The 19,046-nt window shown below is 41.7% G+C and overlaps 1 protein-coding gene across 2 annotated transcripts in view; it reads right to left on the reverse strand.

The window, feature by feature from the left end:
* Positions 1–19,046, reverse strand: part of LOC139754274 (chitinase domain-containing protein 1) — a 95,130-nt gene that overhangs the window by 61,972 nt on the left and 14,112 nt on the right. For both annotated transcript variants that reach the window (XM_071671659.1, XM_071671658.1), the window contains exon 2: positions 12,708–12,857. In XM_071671659.1, the coding sequence (XP_071527760.1) occupies positions 12,708–12,857 (150 nt within the window). The remainder of the gene's footprint in view (positions 1–12,707; positions 12,858–19,046) is intronic.

Below are 19,046 nucleotides of genomic sequence, written 5' to 3' on the forward strand. Positions count from 1 at the left end.
GACTTTTCACTTTCAATTTAATCTTGAGCAGGCAGAGTCTAGCAATGCCAAAAAAATAACTGAACAGGGAATGTGGTAGTAAGTATACACAGAATCAAATAGGGAAAAATGAGAGCATGTGCTGAAATTTGTGTATAAGAAACAGGCAACTGTGTGCAGCTGAGAAGATACTGTACCCGAGTCACTCACTCTCTTGTTTGGGAGATTATACTCTTACTGAATATATTATTTTGATTTTACTTGGAAAGCTGACTCAGAACACATAAATAGATGCTATGAACATCAGTGAATTACGTTTTGATTTAAGGGTAAATCAGAACGACTGCTGGGATCCTTTTTGTACAAATGCTACTGAAGAAAATAAAAAAGCTTAAAGTAAGAAGAAAAGGGAAAGTAGAAATTTTCCTACTTCTAAAACTTAATATAAGTATTAAAGTACAGGCACTCAATTACCCTTAGAAGAAAATGTCTGATAATTTGTGCTGTGAATGTCGTAATCAAGCATCAGCATTAAGCTCTGTCATTTTGACACTGATGAGCCACATAAATCATTTGAAAACTTATCATAAATGCATATACTGCAAGCTAACAGGCAATTCCATAAAAGTTATAGTACAGGAATGAAACATTTTCAAATCATCAACTATCATCTACCCACAAACTTTTTCAAAATGCTTACTATAACAGTGCAGTGGTCAGCACATCATTCATCTATACAGATGAACTTATATGCTGCTCCTTTTGAAAAATATATTTTGAACATATAGAAAATATTTACTTTTCAAAAACTTTACCCACCTTACTTTTTCCAATAAGAAAAGTGGGTAGTTAATCAAATGGACAACCAGGCATAAAAAGCAAGTGGATAATTGACAACTAAAACAACCTCAAGCACTAACAGCTCATGTGACAAAAAGCCAAGATAGCAACACAAATTAACAATCATTCCACACTTTTGTGTGGGGCTACAGTGACCTTAGTTATATAATTTTCAACATTCCAGGATGCTATAGGCCATACACTAAAATAATGCAAACCATGAATGACAGTAATCTTTGCTGGTATTCTACAAATGTATATAAATATGGCCACATCTCAATCACAGCAATGGAAGCTTTTTTACACCTAAAAATCCTTCCTCATTTACAAGAAAAGGATCACAGGCACAAAGCCTCTTATTTTAGACATGTGTCTTCCACTTGTGTCAGAGTGATCAGGTGTAAAAAGTCTTTTGAAATACATCAGTGCTCAAATGTGGAGAACATTTTTTTCTTTTATGTTGAAGGCTCCAATCATGAACAGTCCATGAAAAGTCCACATCAAGGCTGTACCTTAATTGAAATATAGAGGGATTTATGAAGCAGAAAAAGAATAGACAAGGGAAAGTATTAACGAATTTTGGAGCAAGTGAAAAACCTGTCTTTTGAAATGTGCCAGATTACAGTTACTGGGAAAGACATGAGAAGGTAGAGGGTTCCAAAGCTTCAATGTGTAGGGAAAGAAACAGCTGTCAAAACGGCCCACCCTTTAATTGCCAATGGTGACAATAATCATGTGACTAGCAGCTTGCCGAGTGTTGTGTGGTCTAGCTAGTGGTGTGAGCACACAAGAAGCCAGCTCTCGGGGGTAAAGACCAAAACAATACCTACTGACGAGGAAAAGTGAACTAACACTGTGGTGTAGGGCAAGAGGGTCAAGTTTGGAAGTTAGCCTTGGACAGTTTAAAAGTTGGACTGCTTTCAACTCAACTCTGTCAAGTAAGAATGCAGAGCTAGAACCATCCGAAATATGAGAGCAGTACTCCATACCAGGATGAATCAATCCCTCGTCTAAATGGAGCAAATGTTCAGAAGAGAAGAAGTTCTGACATTAAAACAGGACACCCAGTTTCTCTGAGGCAGACGTAGCTATTCCCATAATGTGGGAATTCCAAGAAAGAGTGGATGTAACAGTAATACCACATATGTTTACTGCATCAAGAGGTGGAATTAAATAACTGTCAGAGGAGAGACGAGAGTTGTGAAGAGTTTTTGACAGAAAGATGGGTAGAAATTAGGTGTTGGAGGCATTAAACTTTAGATTTTTTGTACCCCACTGAGAAATCCTGTCCAAGTCTGAGTTTAATGAGGAAGCTGTGTCAACATGAAATGCAGATCGACTGAGAGAATAGGAAGCAGAATTGAAGCAAGGGGATGAATGCATTGCTAAGTCATCAGCATGTAAGTGCACTGGATTACACTGTGTAACAATTTTTGTTCCTGGGTAGTAAATGTTATTTCCTAACTGCTTATTCATATTTATTTATCTATTATACTTTGTCGCTGTCTCCCGCGTAAGCGAGGTAGAGCAATGAAAGAGACAAAAGAATGGCCCAACCCACCCACATAGACATGTATATACATACACATCCACACACGCAAATATACATACCTATACATCTCAAAGTATACATATATATATACACACACACATACATATATACACATGTACATAATTCATACTGTCTGCCCTTATTCATTCCTGTCGCCGCCCCACCACACATGAAATGACAACCCCCTTCCCCAGCATGTGTGCGAGGTAGCACAAGAAAAAGACAACAAAGGCCACATTCGTTCACACTCAGTCTCTAGCTGTCATGTATAATGCACCGAAACCACAGCTCCCTTTCCACATCCAGACCCCACACAACTTTCCATGGTTTACCCCAGACGCTTCACATGCCCTCATTCAATCAACTGACAGCACGTCGACCCCGGCATAGCACATCGTTCCAATTCACTCTATTCCTTGCACGCCTTTCACCCTCCTGCATGTTCAGGCCCCGATCCCTCAAATTCTTTTTTACTCCATCTTTCCACCTCCAATTTGGTCTCCCACTTCTCCTCGTTCCCTCCACCTCTGACACATATATCCTCTTGGTCAATCTTTCCTCACTCATTCTCTCCATGTGACCAAACCATTTCAAAACACCCTCTTCTGCTCTCTCAACCACACTCTTTTTATAACCACACATCTCTCTTACCCTTTCATTACTTACTCGATCAAACGCCCTCAAACCACATATTGTCCTCAAACATCTCATTTCCAGTTCATCCACCCTCCTCTGCACAACTCTATCTATAGTTCACGCTTCGCAACCATGTAACATTGTTGAAACCACTATTCCTTCAAACATACCCATTTTTGCTTTCCAAGATAACATTCTTCACTTCCACACATTTTTCAATGCTCCCAAAACTTTTGCCCCCTCCCCCACCCTATGATTCACTTCCGCTTCCATGGTTCCATCTGCTGCCAAATCTATTCCCAGATATCGAAAACACTTCACTTCCTCCAGTTTTTCTCCATTCAAACTTACCTCCCAATTGACTTGTCACTCAACCCTACTGTACCTAATAACCTTGCTCTTATTCACATTTACTCTCAGCTTTCTTCTTTCACACACTTTACCAAACTCAGTCACCAGCTTCTGCAGTTTCTCACACGAATCAGCCACCAGCACTGTATCATCAGCGAACAACAAATGACTCACTTACCAAGCTCTCTCATCCACAACAGACTGCATACTTGTCCCTCTTTCCAAAACTCTTGCATTCACCTCCCTAACAACTCCATCAATAAACAAATTAACCATGAAGACATCATGCACCCCTGCTGCAAACCAACATTCACTGAGAACCAATCACTTTCCTCTCTTCCTACTCGTAAACATGCCTTACATCCTTGATAAAAAGTTTTCACTGCTTCTAACAACTTGCCTCCCACACCATATATTCTTAGTACCTTCCACAGAGCATCTCTATCAACTCTGTCATATGCCTTCTCCAGATCCATAAATACTATATACAAATCCATTTGCTTTTCTAAGTATTTCTCACATACATTCTTCAAAGCAAACACCTGATCCACACATCCTCTACCACTTCTGAAACTACACTGCTCTTCCCCATTCTGATGCTCTGTACATGCCTTCTCCCTCTCAATCAATACCCTCCCATATAATTTACCAGGAATACTCAACAAACTTTTTTTTTTTTTTTTTTTTGCTTTGTCGCTGTCTCCCGCGTTTGCGAGGTAGCGCAAGGAAACAGACAAAAGAAATGGCCCAACCCACCCCCATACACATGTATATACATACGTCCACAAACGCAAATATACATACCTACACAGCTTTCCATGGTTTACCCCAGACGCTTCACATGCCTTGATTCAATCCACTGACAGCACGTCAACCCCGGTATACCACATCGATCCAATTCACTCTATTCCTTGCCCTCCTTTCACCCTCCTGCATGTTCAGGCCCCGATCACACAAAATCTTTTTCACTCCATCTTTCCACCTCCAATTTGGTCTCCCTCTTCTCCTCGTTCCCTCCACCTCCGACACATATATTCTCTTGGTCAATCTTTCCTCACTCATTCTCTCCATGTGCCCGAACCATTTCAAAACACCCTCTTCTGCTCTCTCAACCACGCTCTTTTTATTTCCACACATCTCTCTTACCCTTACGTTACTTACTCGATCAAACCACCTCACACCACACATTGTCCTCAAACATCTCATTTCCAGCACATCCATCCTCCTGCGCACAACTCTATCCATAGCCCACGCCTCGCAACCATACAACATTGTTGGAACCACTATTCCTTCAAACATACCCATTTTTGCTTTCCGAGATAATGTTCTCGACTTCCACACATTCTTCAAGGCTCCCAGAATTTTCGCCCCCTCCCCCACCCTATGATCCACTTCCGCTTCCATGGTTCCATCCGCTGCCAGATCCACTCCCAGATATCTAAAACACTTCACTTCCTCCAGTTTTTCTCCATTCAAACTCACCTCCCAATTGACTTGACCCTCAACCCTACTGTACCTAATAACCTTGCTCTTATTCACATTTACTCTTAACTTTCTTCTTTCACACACTTTACCAAACTCAGTCACCAGCTTCTGCAGTTTCTCACATGAATCAGCCACCAGCGCTGTATCATCAGCGAACAACAAGTGACTCACTTCCCAAGCTCTCTCATCCCCAACAGACTTCATACTTGCCCCTCTTTCCAAAACTCTTGCATTCACCTCCCTAACAACCCCATCCATAAACAAATTAAACAACCATGGAGACATCTAACACCCCTGCTGCAAACCTACATTCACTGAGAACCAATCACTTTCCTCTCTTCCTACACGTACACATGCCTTACATCCTCGATAAAAACTTTTCACTGCTTCTAACAACTTGCCTCCCACACCATATATTCTTAATACCTTCCACAGAGCATCTCTATCAACTCTATCATATGCCTTCTCCAGATCCATAAATGCTACATACAAATCCATTTGCTTTTCTAAGTATTTCTCACATACATTCTTCAAAGCAAACACCTGATCCACACATCCTCTACCACTTCTGAAACCACACTGCTCTTCCCCAATCTGATGCTCTGTACATGCCTTCACCCTCTCAATCAATATCCTCCCATATAATTTACCAGGAATACTCAACAAACTTATACCTCTGTAATTTGAGCACTCACTCTTATCCCCTTTGCCTTTGTACAATGGCACTATGCACGCATTCCGACAATCCTCAGGCACCTCACCATGAGTCATACATACATTAAATAACCTTACCAACCAGTCAACAATACAGTCACCCCTTTTTTTAATAAATTCCACTGCAATACCATCCAAACCTGCTGCCTTGCCGGCTTTCATCTTCCGCAAAGCTTTTACTACCTCTTCTCTGTTTACCAAATCATTTTCCCTAACCCTCTCACTTTGCACACCACCTCGACCAAAACACCCTATATCTGCCACTCTATCATCAAACACATTCAACAAACCTTCAAAATACTCACTCCATCTCCTTCTCACATCACCACTACTTGTTATCACCTCCCCATTTGTGCCCTTCAAACAAACTTATACCTCTGTAATTTGAGCACTCACTTTTATCCCCTTTGCCTTTGTACAATGGCACTATGCAAGCATTCCACCAATCCTCAGGCACCTCATCATGAGTCATACATACATTAGATAACCTTACCAACCAGTCAACAATACACTCACCCCCTTCTTTAATAAATTCCACTGCAATACCATCCAAACCCGCTGCCTTGCCGGCTTTCATCTTCTGCAAAGCTTTTACTACCTCTTCTCTTTTTACCAAATCATTCTCCCTAACCCTCTCCCTTTGCACACCACCTCAACCAAAACACCCTATATCTGCCACTCTATCATCAAACACATTCAACAAACCTTCAAAATACTCACTCCATCTCCTCACATCACCACTACTTGTTATCATCTTCCCATTAGCCCCCTTCACTGATGTTCCCATCTGTTCCCTTGTCTTATGCACTTTATTTGCCTCCTTCCAAAACATCTTTGTATTCTCCCTAAAATTTAATGATACTCTTTCACCCCATCTCTCATTTGCCCTCTTTTTCAACTCTTGCACCTTTCTCTTGACCTCCTGCCTCTTTCTTTTATACATCTCCCAGTCAATTGCATTATTTCCCTGCAAAAATCATCCAAATGCCTCTCTCTTCTCTTTCATTAACAATCTTACTTTTTCATCCCACCACTCACTACCCTTTCTAATCTGCCCATCTCCCACGCTTCTCATGCCACAAGCATCTTTTGTGCAAGCCATCACTGCTTCCCAAAATACATCCCATTCCTCCCCCGCTCCCCTTACGTTCTTTGTTCTCACCTTTTTCCATTCTGTACTCAGTCTCTCCTGGTACTTCCTCACACAGGTCTCCTTCCCAAGCTCACTTACTCGCACCACTCTTTTCACCCCAACATTCTCTCTTCTTTTCTGAAAACCTCTACATATCTTCACCTTCGCCTCCACAAGATAATGATCAGACATCCCTCCAGTTGCACCTCTCAGCATATTAAAATTCAAAAGTCTCTCTTTTGCATGCCTATCAATTAACACATAATCCAATAACACTCTCTGGCCATCTCTCCTACTTACATACATATACTTATGTATATTTCTTTTTAAACTAGATATTCCCAATCACAAGTCCTTTTTCAGCATATAAATCTACAAGCTCCTCACCATTTCCATTTACAACACTGAACACCCCATGTACACCAATTACTCCCTCAACTGCCACATTACTCACCTTTGCATTCAAATCACCCATCACTATAACCCGGTTTCGTGCATCAAAACCACTAACATACTCACTTAGGTGCTCCCAAAACACTTGCCTCTCATGATCTTTCTTCTCATGCCCAGGTGCATATGCACCAACAATCACCCATCTCTCTCCATCTACTCTCAGTTTTACCCATATCAATCTAGAGTTTACTTTCTTACACTCTATCACATACTCCCACCACTCCTGTTTCAGGAGGGGTGCTACTCCTTCCCTTGCTCTTGTCCTCTCACTAACCCCTGACTTTACTCCCAAGACATTCCCGAACCACTCTTCCCCTTTACCCTTGAGCTTTGTTTCGCTGAGTGCCAAAACATCCAGATTCCTTTCCTCAAACATACTACCTATCTCTCCTTTTTTCTCATCTTGGTTACATCCACACACATTTAGACACCCCAATCTAAGCCTTCGAGGAGGATAAGCACTCCCCGCGTGACTCCTGTTTCCCCTTTTAGAAAGTTAAAATACAAAAGTAAAAAAACACTACAATTCCCTTCAAACTTTAATTTTGCAAACAAGACTGATATTTTGAAATTTACCTATTTCCAATTAGACAGTGGGTGAATTTGCAAATTTTTATTCACATAAATACAGAAAAACAACACATGAATCAAAATTAATATTTATTTGCACTAATGTTAAACAAGAGTGATCACAAAAGCTTTAGAAGTGAGAAATATTTCTAGATTTATGGCAGACTTCAAACATAATTCCCTATTATGTTCTCTTTATATGTTCCTTGGTAGCACCGTTCAAAGTCTGGTATATCGTGTGGAAGAGCTCGCCTTGCTCCTCCGAAAACACACCCATGTTCTCCTTGAATTTATCAAGCGTTAAGGATAAGGACTCTGAGGAAAATCCTGCAGCCCATTCTGCCGTAATTCTTCACTATAGCCTCAACCAGCTCCTCATTTCTCAGCCTTGTGATTGCCCAGAAAGTCCCAGACTACTGCAACAAAGCTGTTCCAAGCTGCTTTCTCCTTCTAGTGAGCTTCTTGGGGAATTTCTCGCACTACAGGATCTTTATCTGTGGTCCAAAGACACCAGCTTTGACCTTTGCCTTAGACAGTTTAAGGAAGAAGTCTTGAAGGTACTTGAAGGCTGCAAACTCCTTATCTACAGCTGTGACAAATTTTTTCATAAGGCCTAACTTTATGCAGAGTAGTGGCATGGGTCCACCATCGGCTCCCACTTGACATTGTTCATCCTCACAGAGAATTTGATCCATTGTGGCCAGCCCTGCCTGTGGAAGTGTGCCACAGTGTCCCTGCTGTTCCAAAGGCAAAGACAGCAGGGAAACTAGGTAGAACTGCCTTGGAGATCCATCAGGAATGCCATCATTTTGAAGTCTCCAATGACCTCCTAGCTATACTCATCATCCTTCAAGGCATCTAGCAAGGTCTTGAAACTGCTGTACTCTTCCTTGAGTTGCACTGAGTGAGCCAGGGGAAGAGACAGGTACTTTTTCCTGTTAGAAGCAGTACAGCATTGGGGGTCCTGGATGAGCTATCAATAAAGAGGGGCCTTGGAGATCCATCAGGAATGCCACCATTTTGAAGTCTCCAATGACCTCATCATACTTCAAGGCATCTAGCAAGGTCTTGATACTGTGGTATCTTCCTTGAGGTGCACTGAGTGAGCCAGGAGAAGAGACAGGTACTTGTTCCCATTAGAAGCAGCACCATTGGGGGTCCTGGATGACCTGTCAATAAAGAGGAGCCACTTGTTCGGGTTACAGGAAATTTCGACTCCTGTGAACAGACTGACTGGTTACATTGTGGCAGAAGCAGAACCCATCATGATGGGTGAAAAAGTTATAAAACCCTAGGTGACACTTCCTCTGATCTGTGATTTGCACACTTTCATCTAACAAGTTCCAGTGCTAAAGCCTAGATGTCAAAAGCTCGGCATTGGACTTTGTGAGACCAAGAGCTGTGATCAAGTTGTTGAGGTCTTTTTGATTGGGTTAGTATGGGTTCCTCTCTTCAGCTGCAACTCTGAAATTGTTATCTGGATCTACATGGAATGTTCTAAAAATAGGTTAATTTTAAAATATCAATATCCTGATCACAAAACCATAGTTTCGAGGGAATCATGGCCATTTTCTAAAGTAAATTATTTAAGGAGAGGAAATCACTAGAAAAAAAAAAAAAAAAGGAACCTTGAGGGACACTGCTGATGATGGAGAAAAAGGGGGAGGCTGATCCATCAACAACCACAGAGATAGAATGGCTTTATAGAGGAAGCTAAACATGAAGGGGCAAAGAGAGGGAGAAAAGCAAAAAAAAAAAAGGGGAGCTTAGAGTTGAGACCCCAATGCCACAACCTCTCAAAAGCCTTCAATATGTCAAGGGCAACTACACATGACTTTCCAGACATAAACAAGATAGGAAAGAATATCACCAATGGATCTTTCCTTATGAAAGCCATACCGATGATCAGAAGAACACAGATATTCGAGGTGTCTAAGGATATGGGAGTTGAGGAGGAATTCAAACACTGGAAATGGTAGATGGCAAAGCAACAGGATGATAGTTAAAGGCGTCGGAACAGTTACCCTTCCTAAGGATGGGATGCATCAATGCGTGCTTCCCACAAAAAGAAAAAGTTTAGGTTTTTAACAGAAACAGAACAGATGAGCAAGCCAAGGTGCAAGTTCAGATGCACACACTTTCAGTACATGGGGATGGATGCCATCAGGACCATAAGCCTTGCTTGTGTCCAATGAAAGAAGTGCTTCCAAACAGGTCAAAAAGAGGTTACAGAAAGAGGCGCAGGATTAGTAAGGAGAAACAGGAACCAAAGAGAGTTGCTCTGTCTACAGGAGAGACAGCTACAGTACCGTCAGAATGGAAAAGTGTAGGAAAGGTAGAGTGACAGAAGTTGTTAGAGATACTCTTAGCTATAGACCTATCAGTGGGTGATGAGAGAGGTTATCACACTCCTTTTGAATAAAGGAATGCTTTGCCTCATGGATTACATGCTTGCAATGATTATGGGTAGTGATAAAACCTGAATGGGAGCCAGAGGAAGGAGAGTTTTTCCAAGCCCAATGTGCCTGATCCCTTGGTGAATGGCCTCAGAACAGGATTGGATAAAGAGGTCATCTTGGAGGAAGTGGAGATATATGGCACAGACAGAAACATCATCACATAAGAGACAGTAACTTACCTAAGGAAAATCAGAAAATAAATTATGTAAGTTGTTCCAGTCACCTTCGTTGAGGTGCCAGAACTTACGCTTAGAAGGGGCTGCTGGAGGGGGAGGTGCCGTTAGAATAGATACATTTGTGAGAGTGTGATCAGGTACCAATTGGGGAGATTATGTACTTACAGTGATATGAACTAGAGAAGAGAAATGAATCCAGAATATTAGGAGAGTGGTCACAGCAGTCATAAATATCGGTGAGGTGGGAGATATGTAATTTGCTCTAAATCATTGAGAATGGAAAATGTGAGGGCTTCAATCCCTCCACCAACCGTGTGGAAGGAATTCAAACATTCCCATTGGTGAACACTGAAATTCCTGAGCTAGAGGGTCTCGGCTTGTGGGTGAGAGGATGTCACAGTCTCACGACAAGAGTTTAGACAGTCAAAGAAAGATATAGAATTTTTACAAGTCAGGAGAGCACTAGGTAAAACAGAGGAAAAGTGTGGTAGTAGGGAGACAGACCTTGAGCAACAAAGTTTGGGGACTCAAGGCCTTGAGGCATGCAATAGGTGTGTTGATGTTGGACTGAGCATAAAAACTACCTCTGAACCAGAATCATGAGTGGAGGTTATAGTTAGATATGAAAAAGGAACTAATGAGAACATCATTAGACAACTGTGTCTCAGAAAGAAGCAAGATATTACGAGAGGTACTGGACAGATGGTATTCAACTGAAGAGAGATTACTAGAGAGATCACAGATATTGGTATAGAGAATAGAAAAAGAGGAAGGTCTAACAGAGAGGGAAAGGTCATGAGAGGGGCCAGTACTGCTACTGCCAGAGCTCTCCCTCTCACTGGCAGTAGAACCAGGAAGAAACCTGGAGATTCTTAGCGCCCCATGATAATGGGGACTAGGGACCAGATATCTGATGGACTTTGTCATGATGACACTTATAAATGCTTGAGTGGACAGGAATTGGCAAGAGTACTTATGTGAAAAATTGTAAAAATAGTAATATTAATAAGCAAGGTTTGAGTAGGCGTATGGTGCTTGTAAGAAGATGGTAGGACTAGCCAGGCAGTCCTGTTTTGATGAGAAAGAAAGTAGGATGAACAATCCTGACATGGAGAGTGTAAGATGGTTCCAGGCAACATTTTAATGCTCCTCAGTCAGGATGTTAGTACCACCCTGGGCAGCTGTTGTCAACAACATACTACTTAATGGGTTGCTCCAAGGGTAGCACATGGGATATTCCTTGAGTTAGCTGAAATACTGGGAGAGATCAATACACTACCACATGTGAAAGTATGAAGAGTAAGTACTTTGAAGGACTGCTGTATATGTTTGGGGCAAGGTGGAGTGAGAGAGGGAGTCATGGTGAAGGAAAGCAAAAAGAGAGGAGACAATGTAAGTGTTACACAAGATAAAGTGGCAAATTGGCAAGAGTGGATGGGATTTCTGTTGAGGTTCTCAAAAAAGGGGATGACAGAGTTGATGATTGGTTAGGTGGATGTCTGACTTTTGTATTGCCCAAGGAGAGGTGCCTTAGGACTGGTAGAATGCATATATAGTGCCCCTCCAGGGGACAAATAATGATTTTCAAATTAACAGAGCTACAAGTTTCAAGAGTGTATCAGGAATGAAGTAAACGAGAGTGGTGATTGAGAGGGTAGCAGTATGCACAGAAAATCTAATTGGGGAGGAGCAATGTGGTTTCAGGAGAGGGACAGGGTGTGTGTTTCCTTTAAAGAATTCATGCACAGAGTGTATCATATATAGCACTTACAGATGTGAAGAAACCATGTGTCAGTTGAGGGAGATATCTTGTGATAGGTGATACAAAAAATGGGATTATGGAAAAGCTACTAAATCAGTGAAGAGTTTTTCTGGGAGAGTAAGGCATGTGTGTGAGAAGGAAGTAAGGGTGGTGGGTGATACTCCAAGAAGGAGGGTCTGTGTAAAGGATATGTGACATCACCATAGCTATTTAATAAGCTCATGGATAGAGCAGTGAGGTAGTTCTGTGGAAGCATCTTGAGTTGATGGGGAGAGTCTACAGTACATGTGCAGGGGCTGGGGGAAGGGTGGGACATTGGAGGTGAAACAGCTGCTGTTTTCAGATGACAGAACTCTTGTGGCAGACTTAAGAGAGAAACTCTAGATATCGATGAAAGAGTGTGGGAGTGTGTGTAAAAGGAAGAAAGCAGCAAGGTGAGACAGGATCAATTGAGCTTTACTTTAATAAGGGAGGACCAACAAGAAGTGGAGAGCTTTAGGTACCTGACAGTGGACATGGTAGTCGATAGATCCATGGGGATAAGGTGAGTCATGCAATGGAAAAGGGGACTAAAGTCTGAAAATGACACAAATCTTACCGGAGTGACATATGCAAGCGTGTTGTGATTCACAGTTCGGTGGGCTGTGTTGCGGGAATAGCTACTGTGGTTTTCCACAATATCCTTCCATTTTGGACGTTCAGTCACCAAACCACGCTCAAATACTGTCTTGTCAACCAAACCAGACACCTATAGATACCAAAATAATTTAGTCAGATTCTAAAGAATGGTGTTTTGCAAAAATAAATCATCAACATTTTATCACAAAGAGAAGCAACAGATAACATAGTAATTTCCCTGCCACTATGTTTAAGTATCAATAAAGAAGCATTCACTGTAAAATATATCAATACATGATGATCAAAGGTATGTAATAAATAAAAATGAAAACATACAGTCATGAGTGTTAAAATGAAAAAATTGCTCTTAATGAGGAAAAAAAAAGTATATGGTGTGGGAGGTAAGTTGCTAGAAGCAGTGAAATTTTTTTATCAAGGATGTAAGACATGTGTACAAGTAAGAAGAAAGGAAAGTGATTGGTTCTTAGTGAATGTCGGTCTGCAGCAGGGGTGCGTGATGTCTCTATGGTTGTTTAATTTCTTTAAGGAGGAAGTTGTTAGGGAGGTGAATGCAAGAGTTTTAGAGGGGGGCAAGTATGTAGTCTGTCATGTGTAATGCACCGAAATCACACCTCCCTTTCCACATCCAGGCCCCGCAAAACTTTCCATGATTTATGCCAGATGCTTCACATGCCCTAGTTCAATCCACTGATGGCACGTCAACCCTGGTATATCACATCATTCCAATTCACTCTATTCCTTGCGCACGCCTTTCACCCTCCTGTATGTTCAGGCCCCGATTGCTCAAAATCTATTTCATTCCGTCCTTCCACCTCCAGTTTGGACTCTCACTTCTCCTCGTTCCCTCCACCTATGACACATACATCTTCTTTGTCAATCTTTCCTCACTCATTCCCTCCATGTGCTCAAACCATTTCAATACACCCTCTTCTCTCTCAACCACACTGCTTTTATTACCACATATCTCTCTCATCCTTTCATTACTTACTTGATCAAACCACCTCACACCACTTATTGTCTTCAAACATCTCATTTCCAACACATCCACCCTTCTCAGCACAACCCTATCTATAGCCCATGCCTCACTACCATATAACATTGTTGGAACCACTATCCTTTCAAATATACCCATTTTTGCTCTCCGAGATAACGTTCTCACCTTCCACACATTCTTCAGTGCTCCAGAATCTTCGCCCCCTGCCCCATCCTATGATTCACTTCTGCTTCCATGGTTTCATCTGCTGCCAAATCCACTCCCAGATATCTAAAACACTTCACTTCCTTAACCCTACTATACCTAATAACCTTGCTCTTATTCATATTTACTCACAGCTTTCTTCTTTCACACTCTTTACCAAACTCAGTCACCAGCTTCTGCAGTTTCTCACCAAATCAGCCACCAGTGCTGTATCATTGGCAAACAACAACTGACTCACTTCCCAAGCCCTCTCATCCACAACAGATTGTATACTTGCCCCTCTCTCCAAAATTCTTGCATTCAACTCCCTAACAACCCCATCCACAAACAAATTAAACAACCATGGAGACATCACGCATCCTTGCCACAAACCGACATTCACTGGGAACCAATCACTTTCCTCTCTTCCTATTCATACACATGCCTTACATCCTCGATAAAAACTTTTCAATGCTTCTAGCAACTTACCTCCCACACCATATATTCTTAATACCTTCCACAGGGCATCTCTATCAACTCAATCATATGCCTTCTCCAGATCAATAAATGCTACATACAAATCCATTTGTTTTTCTAAGCATTTCTCACATACATTCTTCAAAGCAAACCCTTGATCCACACATCCTCTATCACCTCTGAAACAACACAGCTCTTTCCCAATCTGATGCTCTGTACATGCCTTGACACTCTATCACATACTCACACCACTCCTGTTTCAGGAGTAGTGCTACTCCTTCCCTTGCTCTTGTCCTCTCACTAACCCCTGTCTTTACTCTCAAGACATTCCCAAACCACTCTTCCCCTTTACCCTTGAGCTTCGTTTCACCCATTCGTTCACACTCAGACTCTAGGCGTGCAAGGAATAGAGTGAATTGGAACGATGTGGTATACCGGGGTCGACGTGCTGTCAATGGATTGAACCAGGGTATGTGAAGCATCTGGGGTAAACCATGAAAAGTTCTGTGGGGCCTGGATGTGGAAAGGGAGCTGTGGTTTTGGTGCATTATTACATGACAGCTAGAGACTGAGTGTGAACGAATGGGGCCTTTGTTGTCTTTTCCTAGCACTACCTCGCACACATGAGGGGGGGAGGGGGGGGTTATTCCATGTGTGGCGGGGTGGCGATGGGAATAAATAAAGGCAGACATTATGAATTGTGTACATGTGTATACATGTATATGTCTGTGTTTGTATATATATGTGTACATTGAGATGTATAGGTATGTATATTTGTGTGTGTGGACATGTATGTATATACATGTGTATGTGGGTGGGTTGGGCCATTCTTTTGTCTGTTTCCTTGCGCTACCTCGCTAACGCAGGAGACAGCGACAAAGCAAAATAAATAAAAATATAAATATATATGTATATATATATATATATATATATATATATATATATATATATATATATATATATATATATCTATCTTTCTTTCTTTCTTTTATACTATTCGCCATTTCCCGCATTAGCGAGGTAGCGTTAAGAACAGAGGACTGGGCCTTTGAGGGAATATCCTCACCTGGCCCCTTCTCTGTTCCTTCATTTGGAAAATTAAAAAAAACGAGAGGGGAGGATTTCCAGCCCCCTGCTCCCTATATATATATATATATATATATATATATATATATATATATATATATATATATATATATATATATATATATTGACGTTTGTGTAAATAAATTATACATTTCCTTTTGCCATAGCCAGAGGTTGAACCATTATGTCACATTCATTTTTTCATTCATTTCAAGCTAGAAGTTTCAGTTTTCTAAATTGTTTCTTACATTTTTCATATGTATATATATGTATGTGTGTGTGTGTGTGTATGTGCGTATGTATGTGTATGTGTGTGTATGTGTATATGTATATATATATGTATATCATCCCTGGGGATAGGGGTGAAAGAATACTTCCCACGTATTCCTCGCGTGTCGTAGAAAGCGACTAGAGGGGACGGGAGCGGGGGGCCAGAAATCCTCCCCTCCTTGTATTAATTTTCTAAAATGGGAAACAGAAGAAGGAGTCACGCGGGGAGTGCTCATCCTCCTCGAAGGCTCAGAGTGGGGTGCCTAAATGTGTGTGGATGTAACCAAGATGTGAAAAGGGGAGAGATAGGTAGTATGTTTGAGGAAAGGAACCTGGATGTTTTGGCTCTGAGTGAAACGAAGCTCAAGGGTAAAGGGGAAGAGTGGTTTGGGAATGTCTGGGGAGTGAAGTCAGGGGATAGTGAGAGGACAAGAGCAAGGGAAGGAGTAGCAATACTCCTGAAACAGGAGTTGTGGGAGTATGTGATAGAATGTAAGAAAGTAAATTCTCGATTAATATGGGTAAAACTGAAAGTTGATGGAGAGAGGTGGGTGATTATTGGTGCATATGCACCTGGGCATGAGAAGAAAGATCATGAGAGGCAAGTGTTTTGGGAGCAGCTGAATGAGTGTGTTAGTGGTTTTGATGCACGAGACCGGGTTATAGTGATGGGTGATTTGAATGCAAAGGTGAGTAATGTGGCAGTTGAGGGAATAATTGGTATACATGGGGTGTTCAGTGTTGTAAATGGAAATGGTGAAGAGCTTGTAGATTTATGTGCTGAAAAAGGACTGATGATTGGGAATACCTGGTTTAAAAAGCGAGATATACATAAGTATACTTATGTAAGTAGGAGAGATGGCCAGAGAGCGTTATTGGATTACGTGTTAATTGACAGGCGTGCGAAAGAGAGACTTTTGGATGTTAATGTGCTGAGAGGTGCAACTGGAGGGATGTCTGATCATTATCTTGTGGAGGCTAAGGTGAAGATTTGTATGGGTTTTCAGAAAAGAAGAGTGAATGTTGGGGTGAAGAGGGTGGTGAGAGTAAGTGAGCTTGGGAAGGAGACCTGTGTGAGGAAGTACCAGGAGAGACTGAGTACAGAATGGAAAAAGGTGAGAACAATGGAAGTAAGGGGAGTGGGGGAGGAATGGGATGTATTTAGGGAATCAGTGATGGATTGCGCAAAAGATTCTTGTGGCATGAGAAGAGTGGGAGGTGGGTTGGTTAGAAAGGGTAGTGAGTGGTGGGATGAAGAAGTAAGAGTATTAGTGAAAGAGAAGAGAGAGGCATTTGGACGATTTTTGCAGGGAAAAAATGCAATTGAGTGGGAGATGTATAAAAGAAAGAGACAGGAGGTCAAGAGAAAGGTGCAAGAGGTGAAAAAAAGGGCAAATGAGAGTTGGGGTGAGAGAGTATCATTAAATTTTAGGGAGAATAAAAAGATGTTCTGGAAGGAGGTAAATAAAGTGCGTAAGACAAGGGAGCAAATGGGAACTTCAGTGAAGGGCGCAAATGGGGAGGTGAGAACAAGTAGTGGTGATGTGAGAAGGAGATGGAGTGAGTATTTTGAAGGTTTGTTGAATGTGTTTGATGATAGAGTGGCAAATATAGGGTGTTTTGGTTGAGGTGGTGTGCAAAGTGAGAGGGTTAGGGAAAATGATTTGGTAAAAAGAGAAGAGGTAGTGAAAGCTTTGCGGAAGATGAAAGCCGGCAAGGCAGCAGGTTTGGATGGTATTGCAGTGGAATTTATTAAAAAAGGGGGTGACTGTATTGTTGACTGGTTGGTAAGGTTATTTAATGTATGTATGACTCATGGTGAGGTGCCTGAGGATTGGTGGAATGCGTGCATAGTGCCATTGTACAAAGGCAAAGGGGATAAGAGTGAGTGCTCAAATTACAGAGGTATAAGTAATAGGTTTGCGGCAGGGGTGTGTGATGTCTCCATGGTTGTTTAATTTGTTAATAGACGGGGTTGTTAGGGAGGTGAATGCAAGAGTTTTGGAAAGGGGGGCAAGTATGCAGTCTGTTGGGGATGAGAGAGCTTGGGAAGTGAGTCAGTTGTTGTTCGCTGATGATACAGCGCTGGTGGCTGATTCATGTGAGAAACTGCAGAAGCTGGTGACTGAGTTTGGTAAAGTGTGTGAAAGAAGAAAGTTAAGAGTAAATGTGAATAAGAGCAAGGTTATTAGGTACAGTAGGGTTGAGGGTCAAGTCAATTGGGAGGTAAGTTTGAATGGAGAAAAACTGGAGGAAGTAAAGTGTTTTAGATATCTGGGAGTGGATCTGGCAGCGGATGGAACCATGGAAGCAGAAGTGGATCATAGGGTGGGGGAGGGGGCGAAAATCCTGGGAGCCTTGATGAATGTGTGGAAGTCGAGAACATTATCTCGGAAAGCAAAAATGGGTATGTTTGAAGGAATAGTGGTTCCAACAATGTTGTATGGTTGCGAGGCGTGGGCTATGGATAGAGTTGTGCGCAGGAGGATGGATGTGCTGGAAATGAGATGTTTGAGGACAATGTGTGGTGTGAGGTGGTTTGATCAAGTAAGTAACGTAAGGGTAAGAGAGATGTGTGGAAATAAAAAGAGCGTGGTTGAGAGAGCAGAAGAGGGTGTTTTGAAATGGTTTGGGCACATGGAGAGAATGAGTGAGGAAAGATTGACCAAGAGGATATATGTGTCGGAGGTGGAGGGAACGAGGAGAAGTGGGAGACCAAATTGGAGGTGGAAAGATGGAGTGAAAAAGATTTTGTGTGATTGGGGCCTGAACATGCAGAAGGGTGAAAGGAGGGCAAGGAATAGAGTGAATTGGATCGATGTGGTATACCGGGGTTGACGTGCTGTCAGTGGATTGAATCAGGGCATGTGAAGTGTATGGGGTAAACCATGGAAAGCTGTGTAGGTATGTATATTTGCGTGTGTGGACGTATGTATATACATGTGTATGGAGGTGGGTTGGGCCATTTTGTTTCGTCTGTTTCCTTGCGCTACCTTGCAAACGCGGGAGACAGCGACAAAGCAAAAAAAAAAAAAAAAAAAAAAAAAAAAGTTTGTTGAGTATTCCTGGCAAATTATATGGGAGGGTATTGATTGAGAGGGTGAAGGCATGTACAGAGCATCAGATTGGGGAAGAGCAGTGTGGTTTCAGAAGTGGTAGAGGATGTGTGGATCAGGTGTTTGCTTTGAAGAATGTATGTGAGAAATACTTAGAAAAGCAAATGGATTTGTATGTAGCATTTATGATAGAGTTGATAGAGATGCTCTGTGGAAGGTATGAAGAATATAT

Source organism: Panulirus ornatus, chromosome 16, assembly GCF_036320965.1.
Source record: "Panulirus ornatus isolate Po-2019 chromosome 16, ASM3632096v1, whole genome shotgun sequence".
In the NCBI taxonomy this organism is placed as follows: domain Eukaryota; kingdom Metazoa; phylum Arthropoda; class Malacostraca; order Decapoda; family Palinuridae; genus Panulirus; species Panulirus ornatus.